The following is a 17499-nucleotide window of genomic DNA, read 5'->3' on the forward strand; positions in this document are numbered from 1 at the left end:
CCGTCCCTAATTAACTGGAGTACTATTATTTGTCAGGTTTTAAGTAGACGTCGATCCAAATGTTGCACATGACACATCAGTTTCACCCACTATAGAATTCATTTAGACAAAAGTAATGATTTTTCAGAAGTGATGGACAAACCCATTGAGCCCAGAAATGGTTGTGAATGTGAAACAGGCAAACATACGTCCCTACCTACAATTCATATTTTTAAAAGTCTGTTAAATACAGTCCTTACAGAACAATGTCACTGTCTGATATAGGCCACTTACAACATGTTGTTGATTTTTTTATTTTATTTTATTTTATTTTATTTTTCTCTCCTCTTTCTGCTTAGTGCTGGTGATCCTAGCCCTGGATTAGCCTGTATTGTCTTGTCAGCCTTTGTCTTTGTGTAATGGTACCCCTGTGTGTGTCTATGTGTAATTGGTGTCCTTCTGTGTTTGAAACTTTCTTTATGCTGCCATTTTGACCAGGACTCCCTGGAAGAAGAGACATTGTGTCTCAATGGGACCTTCCTGGTAAAATAAAGGATAAATAAAATAAAATAAATAAAGAAATCAACCACAGACGAATGAACATGTAATTTAAAATGCTTTTGCTGACACCTGGCCTGCATCCTCAAGCGAGGATTTACTGAACCAGTTTGAAAATGCGAATTAGTCTGAACCCCGTCGGCATTTTTGATTTACAAGGGGCGTTATCGACGGCCACTCTGGACGATAGACCTGCAACCAATCAGAGCAATGAGCGAGCAACCCGCTGAGCTTCAACGACGCTCCTCTGTCGGCCACAGCATCAAACCCGCTCCATTTTAGATAAATGGTTGTGATTGGCTCGACCTCTGGCCGGCTGGAAATCTGTCTGAATGGGACGGGGCCAGACCAAACGGCTCGAGCAAATAACATGAAGACATATGCCTTCATAAGTGAATTGTAAGGTATGTGGAAAGCCGTCTCCACTGTTTCGAATGTCATTAACATGAATCATCGTGTCGTCTGGCTGTAAAAGTTGGACTGCGGAGCGGCGTGTGCGGTGAGCGAGCACTTTTTTTGTTGGCAGCACGGCAGCAGCTCCCTTTCTAATGAAGTGCAGCCCCGGAGAACTCGATCATTTCAGTCAGCTGTGTTACTGCCGTGCTGACAGAGATGGTTTAGAAGAGAGATGGCTCACTGCGGAGTCATTTCCTGTATCTGTGAGGGCCCCGACCCTTCAGGAGGCCAGCGGCCGCGTCGCTTTCCAACTGGATGAACAGAAATTTAAAAAGGACATGTCTGTGAATCCAAGCTGTAAATTTATGGAATAATTTAGAAATAGAAATGAAATTATGTAATACGCTTAATAGATTTTAAAAGCTATTTAAAAATAATATTATTAGTAAATATAAAACAAAATTATGAACACTATATTTATGAACTGCCTTTGGACCCTTTGTATGCATAATATACACATTTTGTTTTTGTGTCTTTCATTTAGTTTATTTTATTAAATTATTAAATTTTAATTAATTTTATTCTATTTTATAGCACTGTGTTTATGTATTTTAGTATTTATTTTATTTATTGTAATTGTTGCATTGTACCTATTATCCGTGCTGCTTTTAATCTGTACAGCACTTTGGTCAGTGTATGTTTCTATATATCATATTTGTTTTGGTTTTTCAGTACTGAAAGGAAATTAAATATTATTTATTTATTATTTAAAAATATGTGTATAAGATATTGCTTATTTATATGTGTATTTGATTTCTGCAAGTTGAAAATGACCAAAATAAATTCACTAAACTAAAATAAATTAATAGTTAAAACTGAAATAGAAGATGTGTTTTTTGCTTAAGAACGGCATTGGTATTTTTATTTAACTCTATTTGGAGGGGAAAAAAAGACTTGTACTGGGTTAATATCAGATTTTAATTCAGCACATAGCAATTCTGGTCTCCACTTATGAGATCAGAAATGCAGGCCTTTACCGTTTCACTGAGGTTTCTTTTGTATCGAGTATCTTTGGTGCTGATTTTAAAGAAGGTAAACGTCGCCATGTGTTTCCGAGTTATGTGCGGCTGAACTGAGCCTAACTGTGCATAGTAAATTCCAGAGTAGCACATTCCACCTTTCACTTCCATGCCTAACATCTTGTTTTTAAAATTGCAGTACATTCCTCCTTTCACTTCCATGTCTAAAATCTTGTTTTTAAATTGCAGTACATTCCACCTTTCACTACCATGCCTAAAGATGTTTTTCTGGTATTTACGCTAAATGAACCTAATGTACTAGTTTAAAAAGGGATGAAACTGAGTACAGGAAAAAGATTAAAAGTAAAAAGTAGAAAGAGCAGTCAAACATATCATGTTGTCTTGTATCTATATCTTATTTTTCCTCCTTCCTTCCCTTCCCTCCCTCTGCCCTCCTCCTGTTTTTTGTCACCTGATCCGTCTGGTGTACTCCGGACGAAGGTGGGCAGCATTTTGACGGTGGCCTCCTTGTGGGTTTCCTTCCCCAGGCCTCTTTCTATCTCTGTCCTCATCCTTTTTTTCACCTCTAGCAGCTGGACCTTGGTCAGCTGGAACTCCGCTAAGGTCCGCTCGATCTGGCGCGCCTGGTCGGCCAGGCGGTACGCCACCGCCGTCACCATGGCGGCGCCTTTAGCACTCCCGCTCTCAGACAGCAGGAAGCGGACGTCGGAGTCCGGGACCAAGCGCCGCACCGTCTTATGGAGACGACGGGCATATCTGCACAGAGAGGAGACATTATGAGACATTACGAGATATGGTGAAAGCTTAAAACTCTAAAGCAACGTAACATTATCCAAAGTAATAAGTAATAATGATAGTGACATTAATAATAATCTTAAATGGGTTTAAAGAGGGGGAGAGGTCTGAGCTTAACTTTGAACTCTGCATATGATTTCAGTGAATGCATGCTAAGTCAGTCTGCCAGATAGCATGAGTTTCATAGTGGATGAGTAGGAGGATGAAAACCTGACATTGTACTTGTAAAAAAAAAAAAAAAAAAAAAAAAAAGACATCAAACAGAAAAACATGGCATAAAATACGATAAAACACAAAATATAAAAGCAGCAAATATAGTAAAATAAGTTTAAAAAACTAGGTAAAAAAAAACTAAAAACAGGCATTACAGCATCTGTGCAGCTTAGGAGTTTAGTAGGCTTATTGTTTATTAGGCTTATAATTTATTCTTATTTCATTATTATTATTTTTTTTAAAGCGCCTCCCAGAGGGCAGCAGCTAAAATTCAACAAAAGGCGGGTGTGTTGGGTCAAACGTAAAACTGTTTTTGGACTCTACCAGTGATTTTTGCTGGCTGTATTTACAGTTATGGGTAATTTATTCCTGTTTCTGGCAGCCAGGTTCCAATCAGACTGACTTATTAAAAAGAAAAAAAGCACTCAATGCACTCAAGGTGTCTTTTCCTTAATAGAAGCAAATGTTAGAAATGTGTTCAGCCTTGGCATCGACGCCAACTCGTGATACTCACTGAGGGTGCATCTTGTACAGAGACCCGTCAATGCCGACGGTCGTGCGAAGGCGTGCGACTCCCTTGTTCTCCTTGAGGCGGGAGAGAATGCCGCCCAGCGTCGAGGCGATCAGGTTTGCCGAGCGGAAGGACACGATGGTGCAGACGTGCTGCACGGCCAGGCAGTCCTCGTCCGAGGGCTCCACTCCGAGCCGCGTCAGGATTTCCATGCATTTCTTTAGGCCCTCCTTGCTCCTGAAATGAAACGTGTGTCTCAGTACGGTCATTTATTTGACATTTGAGCCCTTTAAAACTGCAGTGTGTCATTTCAAAAATTAATGGATTTCTTCATCTTCATTTCAGCATCATATTGTAGCTTGCGTATTGTGCGTATGTTTCTCTGCTGTATTATACGTTACAGGAGATTTCCCACACTCACTTTTCGATGGCTGAGACGTGCTTTGTTTCAATCTTCCCTTTCGTCAGGAGCTCAGGCGTTATCCGTCCTTCAAACAGCAGGCCCTCCTTGGCCATCTTGACCAGGATGAGTCGGACCAGCTCTCCCATGTACATCCCGCTGGCCATCTTCTCAAACCTGGCCTCACAGAAACACAGCAGCATCGTTAGGTGATGCTTTCAGGGTCATCAACGAGGTCAATGCATCGGTTATCCTCTCGTAAAGGACGCACAGTAGACATGAGACGCTGCTGTTGTTTTGCATGGAGTTTAAGAAAACCCTACCATGTTTACTGCTATGTTGAGCTTCAGTTTGAGAAACAAAATTACTGCAATGGAAAAGACGGAAAAAATAACCTGATGAAAGTCTCTGTACTGAAATGTTGTTAAAATTAAAATTAAATATCTCCAACTGCAGGTTAATTGGACAGTGTGTAAAGGAGTTGAACTCTAAAACGCTGTGTGTTCATTTTGGGGAGAAAAAGCATCACGTCATCATTCTCTAGTCTGTAAATCTGAAATAATCTTTTCAGCAAAGCGCTAAAGTTACCAGATGCCCTTTAAAAGTTTTGTAATTGTTAGATAGCAGTTATTGCCAGTTCCTCTGCAAAAGTAGATGATATTTCTCTGAAACGGTGACGGTTACTGTTTAGGTTAAACAAGCTGAAGCATCTTAGTTGCTTCGCTTGTTAATTCACATTTATTTCCCATAGTTTGAACAGCACTTCACATTAGGCTGTAGTATTTTGTAGGACAGATAGATAGATGTACTTTATTGATCCTAAATTAGGAAATTCTTGTTACGGCAGCATGTTATCCAGACTAGGAGAAATATATATATTTAGAAAAATTAAACACCATGATAAACAAAATAAAGTGGATCAATACAAAAATATAGGAAAAAAGAAAAACCTCTGCATAGTCTGTAGGTGCAATAAAAAATAAAATATACTAAACTATATCTATAGAATATCTATAGACCTTTCACCTTTGAACTTTTGCACAGACTAAATGATGAATGAAATATATTTGTATATGAAATAGATGAGAGAAACAGGCTTGTGAATCTCTGAAGTCGCCTGGGAAAATCTGGGGGTGTAAAGTGGGCAGTGAGCTGCTCCGAGCCGGGGAAAGACCAAGTCTGGATAAATTTAAAGTTAAAAAAAACAAACAAACAAACATCTTACAGCTGCTTCCCCGGGTTGATGGAGCCTCTGTCTATCTCACGGTCAAACTCTGTGCGGATGTCCTCCAGGGAGCCGTCGTCCCCGAAGGCCCCCCACTCGGTGTTGATGCACATCCGGCCCTCGTCGCCCTCCACCAGGTCGATGTGACGCAGCTCCTCCATGTAGCAGGCGTTCGTCCCCGTGCCTACAAGGGGTCAGAGCCGCGTTAGCCGACCTGCGCCTCACATTTACACCCTGCCCTGCACCTGACTTCCTCCCGGACGAGGCACAGGACCGTGATGCGGCTTAGTTTCCATTTACTGTTACTCGCCTGTCAGAGGTTCACTAAACAAGTGTGTACCTATGATGATGCCCACTTCACAGCGCTGATCGTCGAACCCACAGGTCATCATGGTGCCGACTGTGTCGTTCACCACCGCCATGATGTCTGCCTCATAGTCCTGATGAAAAGAGACGGATTTTTTTTAAACTCCAAAACAGTCAAAATGATCACAACGGCTGGTAAAATGTGACTTTGGCTGTTGCTTTGTCTTCTCTACCAGACGTTTGTCACCCAGCTGTTGCACAAAGGCCTTTATTTTAAAATTTTAAAATACACTACTCACAAAAAGTTAGGGATATTCGGCTTTTGGCTGAAATTTCAGGATGAACCTAAAATGCATTCTAACCTTTACAGGTGAACTTAATGTGACCTTCTGTAAACTTTTGAATGCACATGTCCAACTGTTCAGTGTTTCAGTACTTTTTGCACAAGTTGCTGTTCTCTAACAAGGAGTTTAACGGCAAAATTCACACCTCCACCTCCTGCTCCAGCTCATCGAGGTCGTATCATTAGGGAACGGCTGCTGGAGACTGGGGTACCTCAGATGGAGTGGCCTGCACTTTCTCAGACCTGAATCCCATAGAAAACCTATGGGATCAGCTGAGTCGCCGTGTAGAGGCTCGGAGCTCTGTACCCCAGAACCTCAATGTCCTGAGGGCCGCCCTTCAAGAAGAGTGGGATGCCATGCCTCAGCAGACAATAAGTCGACTTGTGAACAGCATGAGACGTCGTTGTCAAGCTGTAATTGATGCTCAAGGGCACATGACAAGTTATTGACACTGACATTTTTTGTTGTGGTATATCCACCACTGTTGTTGGCTTTTGTTTCAAGAAATTGTTTGAGATGAGGAAATCACCAGTGTATGCTTCTACTTAAATGCCATACTTTCATGATATAATATCACTGTAGCGTGAACTTTTTACATTTTCCATAAATTTCACCCAAAAGCCAAATATCCCTAACTTTTTGTGAGTAGTGTATGTTTGAGATAAAACAGTGAATACGGTGTATTTTGAAAGCCAAGTTTGTATTACGAGTAAGACACAGACGAATCTCACCCCTCGTTTCTTGATGGCCTTGTTGAGAAGCTTCACAACATCCATGCCTTCCACGCCGCTGGCTTTAAACTTCTTTGTCCACGTCACCAAGACAGCCTGTGAAACACGGGAAACGAGGGCGTTCATACGGCCAAACTCTTAATTACACTTACACAGACTTGGCAACTCGGAGGTTTCTGTCCATTGCTATTCCAGTCACAGCGACACGTCTCTGACACGTCTGAGGCAGAATCCCACTGTATTAACTTTTTTTTTTTTAGTTTTGCAGCAAAGATTTCTCCTAAAACGTCCCAAAAGTTTTTTTTTTCTTTTGATTTATGAGCTCTGACTTCCCTGGATGAAGCAAAATGCAGTCGCTGAAGTTGCTAAAAGATAATTTTTGATCCATAATGTTGCTGTGCTTATATTAACAACATTAAATTATGAATGTAAAAAAAGTAGAAATTTAGGCAGGGGCCTTCGGATTTTCTAAAACTTTTTCTTTTGATTGCATTATCTGTGATCTTGGGAACTCATTATTGAACACAAAAAACTCTCCTTTTGCAGAATAACACCCTGCACTCTGGAGCGTTTGTCTGTGTAAATAGTAACTACAAAGTGTATTTTTCCAAAAATGTTTACCTCATTCAGTTTGCTTTGGTTGCAGGGGAAGGAGAACGTGAATCCGACAGGTAACTTTTTGTCCTTGATGCTTTGCTTCTCCATGAAATCTCCCAGGCAGTCTGCGACGTGGTCGAAGAGCTGCGGGCGGAAAAATGGATTTTTACACCAAAAGTGCATTTGCCAACACTGTTTTCTACTTCAAATTTAGTGCAGAAAACAAGGACATTGTTAATGAGAAATCTTCAAAAATCATCACAGCATAGAAATGGGAAATATTTATACGCAGAAGCAAAATAATATCAGGTGCACAGTTTGTCCACAGAGCTTTAAAAACTTTAAAAAAAAAATGCATGTGGTGAAAAATTAAAATAGGAGCTTTATAGTGTTTTTTTATAGTGTTTATTTCTTTAAAAAACAAAAAAAAGTACTTTGTCGTTGGCAACCTGTTGATATATCACATTACAGTTTTTGGGGCCAGCTGTCCCTTTAACGTTTTCGTTAATCAGCGTCTGTCTGTCTGTGTGTGTGTGTGTGTGTGTGTGTGTGTGTGTGTGTACGTCACGCTCTAAACCAATCACACCGTCTCGAGCGCTCTCTGATGCTTTGGTTATCGTGTTACGGCTCGGCTGCCAGCTGCTCGGCTGGGGGGGGTCACTGCAGGTCACGCTCATTTTCCTCGGCATTATTTAACATGGATCGATCCTCGTGGCGTCGCAGCGCCGCACAAAAACACAAACACAAACAAGAGTCTCGTCTTACCATCTAGTGTTTGTCTGTTTGTGTTTGTGGGTTGGGATGACAGCATCAGGACCCTTCAGATCATAACTAGTATGTATGTAAGCATGATCTACCACTGCGGTTTTACTGTTGTTTATGAATTATTGGACTATTTGTGGATTATATATGGATTTTATGAATTATTTATGGATTATCAGATCAGTCTACATTGGGGAAATATGATCCCAGGATGTCACCACCTGAACCACAGGGGAAGCACAACCCTGGGGCCCTGATATTCCACTAAACATCAAAATAAAAGCCCTTTCTGAATAAAAATGCCTCATGTAACCACCTCAATCAGGAGAGACTGGAGTGAATTTTCTGGAGGAATTTTCCAGTCGGGTTGAGGTGGCTGCTGTAAACCTTTAATGATCCGTTAAATAGGACAATATTGGCGCCTAATAACCATGTAAACTGTTAATCTGCTGGTTTCTCTCTGGTTGGAATAAATCTGCTCTTTCTACTCATGTTTGCCCCACGTGGGGGAACATCAGGTGATGGGACGAGTTTCCAGGAGGGACAGAAACACAGCAGCACAAAAATACAGTTGTTCTGTGGCTGATAATAACTTTTCTGTTGTAAAGATTAAATCTGTAAAGGCTTGTTGAGCGGCTCCGTGGCTGAAAGGCTGGAAACCACGAGTCGCTCAGACGAGTTGTTAGAAAAGACGTACGAAGCCGGAATCCAGCGAACCATCGAGCAGCTGCTGGAGGAGTTTGAAGGCTTCCTGTTACAAGAATAAAAGCCCAAACCAGCAGCCAGGTTTCATTTTTACAGACGACCTGATGGGGGCGCCACCACTGGGCAACATGACTTCGCCTGGATTATATTTCTATTTCCTGCAGATTAGACACTTCCCAGCAGGTGGAGCCACTTTGTGTGTTTTATTCTGATTTAAAGCTTTGCTGCACGTAAACTCACATCTTATCGGATCAAAACTCAGCACAGCTATGTACAAATTAAAAAAAAAGGTCAACACTGACTGAGGTGACAGTTGAATGTTTACCCGCGTCCCGCTGCCGTGGATGATGTCATCAGGAGTCTCGTACACCTGGCTCTCCATCTGCACCGGCTGCTTCTTGTCCTGCGTCACTTTGACGCGCAGGATCCGGAAGTTCGACCCCCCGAGGTCCAGAGCGATGAAGTCTCCCTTCTCTGTTGGAATGACGACACAGACAAATGTTAGTCGTTTAAAGTGGTGATGTGTGTGTGTGTGTGTGTCATCGCTGTGCTGTTCCTGCACACGGTGTGGATTGGCGAATGGTGTCTTTCGTTTAATTTGGAGTTTGAGTCTCTGTGGGTGGCGCTCTTTTATTTGTCTTGTCTTTCTTGTCTTGGTCAAACTGTAAACCTAAAACACAGAACTTCTTGTGCACCGACGAAAAAGCTTCCATCTACCCCCATCGTGTGTGTGCACCACCATCCAACCACCATCATGCACCTTATTTTTAATGGAAATACAGATGCAGCCACCTTATGCTTGTTTTTTTTTTTTAAGAGGCAAATCGGTCGCTGATGCACCCAAACACCACAGCAGCTATCGCAACACCTGACTGATTTTTGGAAGCGCTCCCGCAACATCATCTGATAAGTGAGTCGTCAAGCTAGTGAGCAGGGAAGCCATCAAACAGAGTTCAATCAAGTGCTCCAGCATAAGGTGCATGTCACAAAATCAGGCAGCAAAACAGCCATCTTGGTCAAAAAGTCACATGCTTCTTTGAATGCAAAGTGTACTTTTTTTTTTTAAGCTAATACTGGAATTGATCATTAGTTCTTCCAAAGTCCATCAGCATTTTTAAGCCTGCCATCACTTGAAAACGATGTAAATTGTCCTGTTTGTTGTACACGTGTGCACATGTAAAAAAATTGAGCCTTAAGAATAAATCTGAACTTAAATTTACGCCACAGTTCAAGACCAGTTTGAAGTAAATGGACACAAATGATGCCTGAAGTTTGGAGTGAATGTGAGTTTGCAAAAGTGCACAAACTGTCACCTGCAGAAACCTCAAGGGGATGAAGCGGCAGGTGTCTTTCTGTGCCAGCGAAGGCCACAAAAACATGAGGAAAAAAACCAAAAAACAAACATGACCTAATTGCACGGTGCATCCAAGTGCTCGGTACCAGCTACTATTCCACAAAACACTCTTATGTGAATGGAGCCGCCTGCCTGCCAAATGCTGAGGTAGTGTGTCATCCTGCACCAGGCAGGGCGTTGAAAGGTAGACCGTTCCTCCTGCAGATAAGAACCCTTTCATAACATCAGACGGGGCTGAATTTCATTGGTTGCATTCCAAAACACTGCATTTCCAGTTTGGAAACATTACCTATTGTACATTTTTCACTGATTGAACGCTTCAGATAATTACATGCCGTCAGATGTGATTAATGTTGCCTCCACCAGTTGACCTTTTGTGGGACACATTTTATACTTATCATACTAAAGCAACCACACATCCATTGTTTTGGCGTCTAAGCGTGAAAAGGTTCCCTCTGTACCTTTTTCACATTCTTTACATTTCCCTGTGCAATTACCGTCATGAGGCTCAGTCAGGCCACCTGTGCCAAGTTAGGCGCAGGGTGGAGCCATCGATAAGTTGGTTTACTCCTAATTTAATCGATTAGATATGAAAGGAAATAGGTTTATGTGTTTGTCTGTGCGGTGTGCATTAACATTGCTGGTGTTTTCTTATTGCACTTTTCCCTCGAGTCATTGTGGTCACTGTTTTCTCTCTGTCGTCCTGCAGGGAAGGTTGTTGGTAATAAAATGTTCGCTGTGGTCTTGTTGGTAACAGGTTTCAGTGGGGATTTCCTTCTCGTTTACTTCCCCATTTCAGCGATTTAGACTAATTAGGGTGGGGCCAAGAGGGGTAAATATGAGGTCACTCAGTCGGTGATTGTTGGGGAGTTGTTGTTTGCACTCAGGCTGTGTTATTTCATTGTTTTTTTGTTTTTTTGTTTTTTTTTTTTTTTAAGTTTGCTCCTTGTTAATTTTCCTGGGACTTGTTGTTTGTCTCTTCTGTTTTATTGTAATTTTTAGTCAATAAAACAACAGGCTGCTTTTGCACGGGCTTCTAGCTCCCGAGTACGGCGGCATATTAGGGCCATTGTAGGCCGAAAAGAGAATTAAAGTCATGAATTTACAAGAAGAAAATCTGGATATTCTCTGAGATTAAATTGGTAAATTTACAGCAGGGGTGTCCAGTCATGTGCCATGGAGGGCCAAGAGGCTGCAGGTTTTTTAATTCCAACCAAGACCTCCACCAGGTGACTTCACTGATCACCTCACCTTGTATCAGAAAGGAGGAACTAATCAGTGAAGTCACCTGGTGGAGGTCTTGGTTGGAATGAAGACCTGCAGCCTCTTGGCCCTCTGTGGCACATGATTGGACACCCCTGGCTTACAGGAAAAAATTGAGATCATCAAGTCACAAATTTGTGAGAGAAAAAAACTCAAATTCCGACATTAAAGTTGTAAATTTATGGGAAAGAAACTTGAATTCTGAGATTATAACGTCACAAATTTATGAGAAAAAAATGAGGAAAAATAGTTTTTCGGATTCAGTCAGAAGGAAATCCTGGTGGTTTGAGCCCAGAATCACAATCTTCTCCTCAGCATCTGGACTCTGAAGAGACATTGCCGTGACTTGGGTCGATTCAGAGGAAAACAATCTTGTGATTCTGGGCTAAAATCAGCAGGATTTCCATGTTCCTAAATCCCATTGCAAAGAAAAACTTGATGAGGTCGTCAGCTGCAGGCCTGAGACACGGTGAGCAGCAGAGTTTTTTTTTTTTTGTGGAATATTACTCCCCCTACTCTGGCTCCTTAATTTTTGGCCCTAATCTGCCGCTGTACCTAAGTCATTCTTCAAGTCAACATCATCTTTTTTACTCACATCCAGTGTCAGGCAGCCACAGTAAAATCCCTCATCTGTGTAGAATTACCACCAGTAAAGCTACACTAATGGGTTAAAGAGTGAAATAAAGCTACTGTGTTCCTCATTTTGCTCTTTGGAAACCACTGAGATAGGCTCATGTGGCTGTGATCATATAGAAAACACTTTTGGATGCGTCTGCGCCATTTTTTTTTCCTGCTGATTTCAGTAGTTTTTTTTTTTTTTTTGTCACAGCAGCCATGCAACTTCCTTCTCCTGCTGGTGATGTGTCTCACATTTTTTGATGCTGGATGTTTTCAGCCAGTTTTCACCATGTCTCTGCCTCGTCACCTGCCATACATCAGCAGGGCCTGGAGCTGAACGTTTTCCCTCTGAGTATATGTCAGGTTCAGCTGGCTATTAATCCTCTTCTTGAAGCACAAATTACACACAGAGTGATTGCCAGCTTTTTGTCATTCTTTTTTAGTTTTGATAACGCTGTCCCCTTCATGCAGATGGATTGCAAGTACATACCAACTAGAATGATGTCATACTCCTCGCACTCTTGGCTTTTGCTCTGTTTACCAACCACGTTCACAAACCCGCCTTGTCTTTGAGGGGGGAAAAAGGTGCATCTTACACGATCACAGCCTAATTCTTTCCACTATTCTGTGATGAATGTCATTTTGCATGTAGCAGCCATCACTGTGGAGTCGCTTATCTCATCTGAGAGTGAAATTCTTCATTTAGGTTTGGGCGTTTGGCCAGCGCTCCAATGTCAAGAGCGACTTGGACATTGGAGCGAGTGTCTTGTTCAAGGGCACTGCAGCAGCAAACACAGCTGTTGACGGACACGCGGACCCTGTTGCCGGGATCAGACCGGTGACCTTTCGCTTTCCGGACGGGCTCTCGAAGTGGCAGGCCTTCCCGCCACCCTACAGAACAATGTGCTTCATTTAGTAGCAGCCCGCCTGTAGTGTTTGCTGCGTTACAGGATTTATCCGTTTGACCTGACTGGAATGAGATGCGGCCGCACTTTGACATATAGAGGTGTTGCTGATTCGCTGCAGAGCATGCGTCCGTTTTATAACCTCTCCTGCTTTAACAGTGGAGGACCGCAGTGCCACAGTGCGCCCCAGCATACACATGGTGGCCCTGCAGTTAATCTGTGGCCTATATTCACAAACACTAATTAACCCTTGCCTCAAAACTCACAGGGCCTTCTTAAAAAAAAAAAAAAAAAAAAAAAAAAAAACAGCATTAATTTACGCAGGGATGTTGACTCTGTTAGTAACCTGTTCCAGTGTATTAAGCCCTGCAGCCAGAGACATAAATGCATACGTGCAGAATTAAAATTTTGCAGTGGAAAACCAGAAAAGCAGTGGTGAATCTGAAGTTTAACCACCTGTCATAAACTGGTAACTGGTTTTCAAGAGATAATTGCCAAAAAAAACAGAGGTAAAACAGGCTACCCAGGGTTAAAGGGGCAGTATAACCAATGTCAGTGTCACTTTTAATATTGCAGAAAATCTCCATCTTAACACTTCTTAACTTCAGTGTTAAAATCTTTTTTTTTTCTTCAAACAAGATAAAAAAAATCTGCCAGCAGGATGAGGTGATCCCACTCACTTCCAGCGCTAATCATCTTATTTCCAGAATTTTCTTGAATCAAGTGTCATTTTCTTGATCCTTGTGGTCTATTTGCCTTATTCTGCCTTGTTTCAACAGATTTATACTTAAAAAAAATAAATAAATAAAAAAAAATCCTGAAACAAGAGAAACTGTGCTGGCAACATGTGGGATTATCTCATCTAATTTTTTTTTTTTATCATTTTAAGGGAAAAAAAAAAAAAAATTAACACCTTAAAAGGAGACTACATGACTTGATACAGATTTTTCTGTGTACCCCTTTAACACATTGGATTCTTACTCATGTAATTTTTAAAATATTTACTTATTTATTTATTCCTCCCTACAAGGAGTTGTTCATCTACACACTGCAGTGGACACCATCCATTATAGTGTTTTTTTATTACACCAGGAAGGCCGCAGTCCTCTGCCCCGTGAGCAATGTTGGAGCCTTTTAGCCGTGATTATTTTTATACACTCGTATCCCACTGAGGCACATTATAACGTCAGCCTCCAGCAGTCTGCCTGGAGGGATTAGTTCACCTGTTAGTGAAAACTATCTGTTACTGTGGTCACACTGTATCTGCACCATCCAGCGCTCGTACTCAACTTACTCTCATGACGCTGGCGGGTGTCACCGGAGTGTGTGTGTGTGTGTGTGTGTGTGTGTTAGCCAGTTTTAAAAGACAAGTGTGTGAAACGGACAGTAGTCAGTTTCCAGAGAGAGAAGTCAGTTCCTGCAAAGACTTCCTCACCTCTGCAGCGATGTATTTCAGGGAGTTAGTCGACGTTTCGGTTGCGAGACGTCTTCTGTCTTGAGAAAGAAGGTTGTTGTGACCAAAACGTCGACCGACTCCCTGAAATAAATCAACGCAGAGGTGAGGAAGCGTCCTCGGGAACTGGCTTCTTTCTTTGGAAATGGATTCTCAGGGATTTGGATTCCCTGCACTGCATAAGAGGCAAACCAAGTGCTGTGCCTTTTGCCTTTTACTCAACTAGAATATAAGGTCAGAAATGCACCTTCTTGAATCCCTTCTTGAACCATAATTATAGGAAAAAAATGCAATCAGCGTCCCACTGATACGTGCAAACCCTGCCAACGTATTTTAAAAACCTCTTTTCATTTCCCCTGATCTCTTTGCATCCCTCAACGCCTTTTTTCTGTTTTTGGTTTTGCACATTTCCTTTGTTGAGGTATTACTGTTCCTTATTGTACACGATTCTTATTTTGTATTGCAGTTTGCTTGTTTTTTTTTTTTTTTTTACGTTTTACCTGTCAAAATACAGACGATGACCTTGAGTGTGCTCTATTTTAAGGCGCCTCATCATCAAGCATATCAACTTTTGACAGCTCAAACAAAGTGCTGCCAAAGTTTTTCTTTGTTATTCTTCTTGCTGTCTTCACCAGCGCCTCCTTCCTCCACTGACGTCTGGGGCTTGAAATACCATCAGTAATGCCAGACTGAACGTCAAATAAAACGACTGTGTTCCTCGTTTTGCTGAGAATGCCTGAGAATCCCCTCCAGGACTCCTGGGGGTCTGCGGCCGGCTCTTTGGAAACCACTGAGATTTGGGTTATGTGGCTGTGATCATACAGAAACCACTTTTGAAAGCGTCTGTGCCCCTTTTTTTCCAGCTCATTTCAATATTTTTTTGTCACAGTGACCTTGCACTTCTTTCTCCTGCTGGTGGTTTTTGATGCGGGACGTTTTCAGCCACTTGTCACCTGCCACACATCAGCAGGGCCTGGAGCTGAGCGTTTTCCCTCTGAGTATATTTCAAGTTCAGCTACATGCTCAGCTGGCTATTAATCCTCTTCTTGAAGCACAAATTACACAGAGTGATTGCCAGCTTTCTCTCATTGGTTTCTAGTTTTGATAACGCTGTCCCCTTCATGCAGATGGATTGCAAGTACATACCAGCTAGAATGATGTCATACTCCTCGCGCTCTTGGCTTTTGCTCTGTTTACCAACCACGTTCACAAACCCGCCATGCAGCCACGCTTCACCCGCACTTAAACCCCCCCCCGTCACCGCCACAGGTCACTGCACACGTTTACACAAACAGATAATATGTGTGTGTTTGTGCCGTTTGTAGATTTTAGAAACGGCATCAGAGTCCCGATAAAAGACAAAAGGTGTTTCCATCAGAGGCAGAAAGACTTAACTGATACCCGAGGGGACGTTGGGCATTGGTTATAACAGTTTTGTATTCTTCTTTAGTTCTTAATTTTTGTTTTCTTTAGTTTCAGGTAGTTTCCACTCCCAGTCATGTCGACGCCCCAGTCTCACTAAACATCAGCACAAACCCAAACTGACCAACAGCAACAATAAACACGTTTTCTGCAGGTTGTTATTGTGTTTTAGTTAGTTTTGTGAGTACGCTTATATTTTCTGAAGTCTACTTTTTCTTTTTCTTTCAGTTAACTACAATGGGGTTTTTTTACACTTAGTTTTAGTTTTTAGTTGAAATTCTAAAAACCTTGGTTTCCACAAGGCCGAGCCCTGCCTGCTCCGGGCGTCCGGGACCGACTCACACAAACTCTGATCCCGAGTGGTAGCGCGCTGCGGTTCAGACCCGTACTTACAAACTTGTTAGCGTAATTATTGCTTAACAACTTGAGAGCTGTGGCTCCAACCACAGCAGGCTGCGGTTTGGCCCGTACATACAGTGCATACACACAGGAATCACACACGTGTGCACGCACAGATCTGTTTTATTGTGTCGATTGTTGCTGTTTTGTCTTATTTTATTTCCTCTTTTCGCTCTCTTGATGTGTAGGTATTTATGTAAATGTGTTTCCTCGCGCTGCTGTGTCTGCTGCATTTCTCAGATGGAGGATCAGTGAAGGTACATCTTATCTTATCTGTTATCTGCTCCTGTCACGCTTGTCACGGCTGATCAGGCTCTCGAGAGTTTATCATTTTTTTCTGTCAACTTTGCCTCAACTCTGCCCTTTGCTAACCCCCCCATCCCCTTCATGTCTAGGGGGCTGAAACCTGGGGCTATTTATACAGCGCGCTTTATGATGCTGCCTCGCTCTGCTGGCCTTGTTGGGGCCTCAGCAGGTCTGACAGGCACTTTATGCTATTTCTGTGCACCGGCTCTGTTGTGTTTACTAACAAGGAGGAAGACAAATTAGAGGCGAAAATCAAAATGTTGGAGCTTTGCCCTGAAGTATTTTCTTGCACAGTGAGGGAGGAGGTTTCAGGTGACACAGAAAGAGAAGCACGGACCAAACTGCAGCTTCTAAGTCGCTTTACTGGACGAACTTTTGTGCAACTTAGAAGATAATCTGGTTATTTTATGAGTTTGGTCAGATGTTGCAGTGTCTCTCAATCTGCGGGTTGCCCAAGAAAACATGTTAATATGCAAAATGATAATTTTAATTTAATTTTATTTTACCCTTAGTCTGTTTTCTTGTGAAATACAGGGTAGTAGGGTTTTTTTTTTGTTTTTTTTTTTGACTTTTTGACTTTTTGACTTTTATGGAATAATATTGTAAGTATTGTATGGTCCCTGCACCCCAGAATTTGCACTGAGCGCCTATTTGCCCTTTTGCACATGTAATGCTAGAATGTGATTTAGTGGGTTGTCTACCCAGTTGTTTATTGTTGTATGTATTTTATGTTGCTGTAGAAACCGAATTGCCTCTCGGGGACTAATAAAGCAATCTGAATCTAGTTTTAAAATGCAGGGTCTCCTCTAACAGTTATGCAAATGGCACAACCTGAGAAGGGTACTAGCGTGTAAGCATCGCTTTGTTTTAAGGCGTTTTAAGACTGAGAACCACTGTGTTGTGATGTAGAGCTGGTCACACTGGCTCTCGTGGCTTTTTATTATGACCTGCATCACAGCGAACAATCTGATATATTTTATTGTTTCTACTCATAATATTTTTTCCATCGTTTAAAGGCGTTGCTCTTGCTGGTAGACGTGTCGTCTTTAAAGCTGTGGCAGCGTTATCACGTTGTTTTAAAGACGAAGTGGAAAAGTTTCTTGTAAGCTGGGAGTTTGAGTGTCCAGGCGTCCTGCTGGAGTGAGTTTCATCCATTAAAAATGAGGTATAGTCGTCGTTATAATGCAGCTGACAGGTAAACGCCAACTTTACAGGCC

At 42.0% G+C, this 17499-nt stretch overlaps 1 protein-coding gene across 2 annotated transcripts in view; it reads right to left on the bottom strand.

The window, feature by feature from the left end:
* The window catches only part of LOC115368431 (hexokinase-1-like), a 41208-nt gene that overhangs the window by 17437 nt on the left and 6272 nt on the right, over positions 1–17499 (bottom strand). For both annotated transcript variants that reach the window (XM_030064564.1, XM_030064571.1), the window contains exons 3-10: positions 8888–9036; positions 7120–7239; positions 6499–6594; positions 5458–5557; positions 5118–5301; positions 3914–4069; positions 3496–3729; positions 2425–2729 (exon numbers count right to left, since the gene is read on the bottom strand). In XM_030064564.1, the coding sequence (XP_029920424.1) occupies positions 2425–2729; positions 3496–3729; positions 3914–4069; positions 5118–5301; positions 5458–5557; positions 6499–6594; positions 7120–7239; positions 8888–9036 (1344 nt within the window). The remainder of the gene's footprint in view (positions 1–2424; positions 2730–3495; positions 3730–3913; positions 4070–5117; positions 5302–5457; positions 5558–6498; positions 6595–7119; positions 7240–8887; positions 9037–17499) is intronic.

This window comes from Myripristis murdjan, chromosome 1 (assembly GCF_902150065.1).
Source record: "Myripristis murdjan chromosome 1, fMyrMur1.1, whole genome shotgun sequence".
Classification (NCBI taxonomy): domain Eukaryota; kingdom Metazoa; phylum Chordata; class Actinopteri; order Holocentriformes; family Holocentridae; genus Myripristis; species Myripristis murdjan.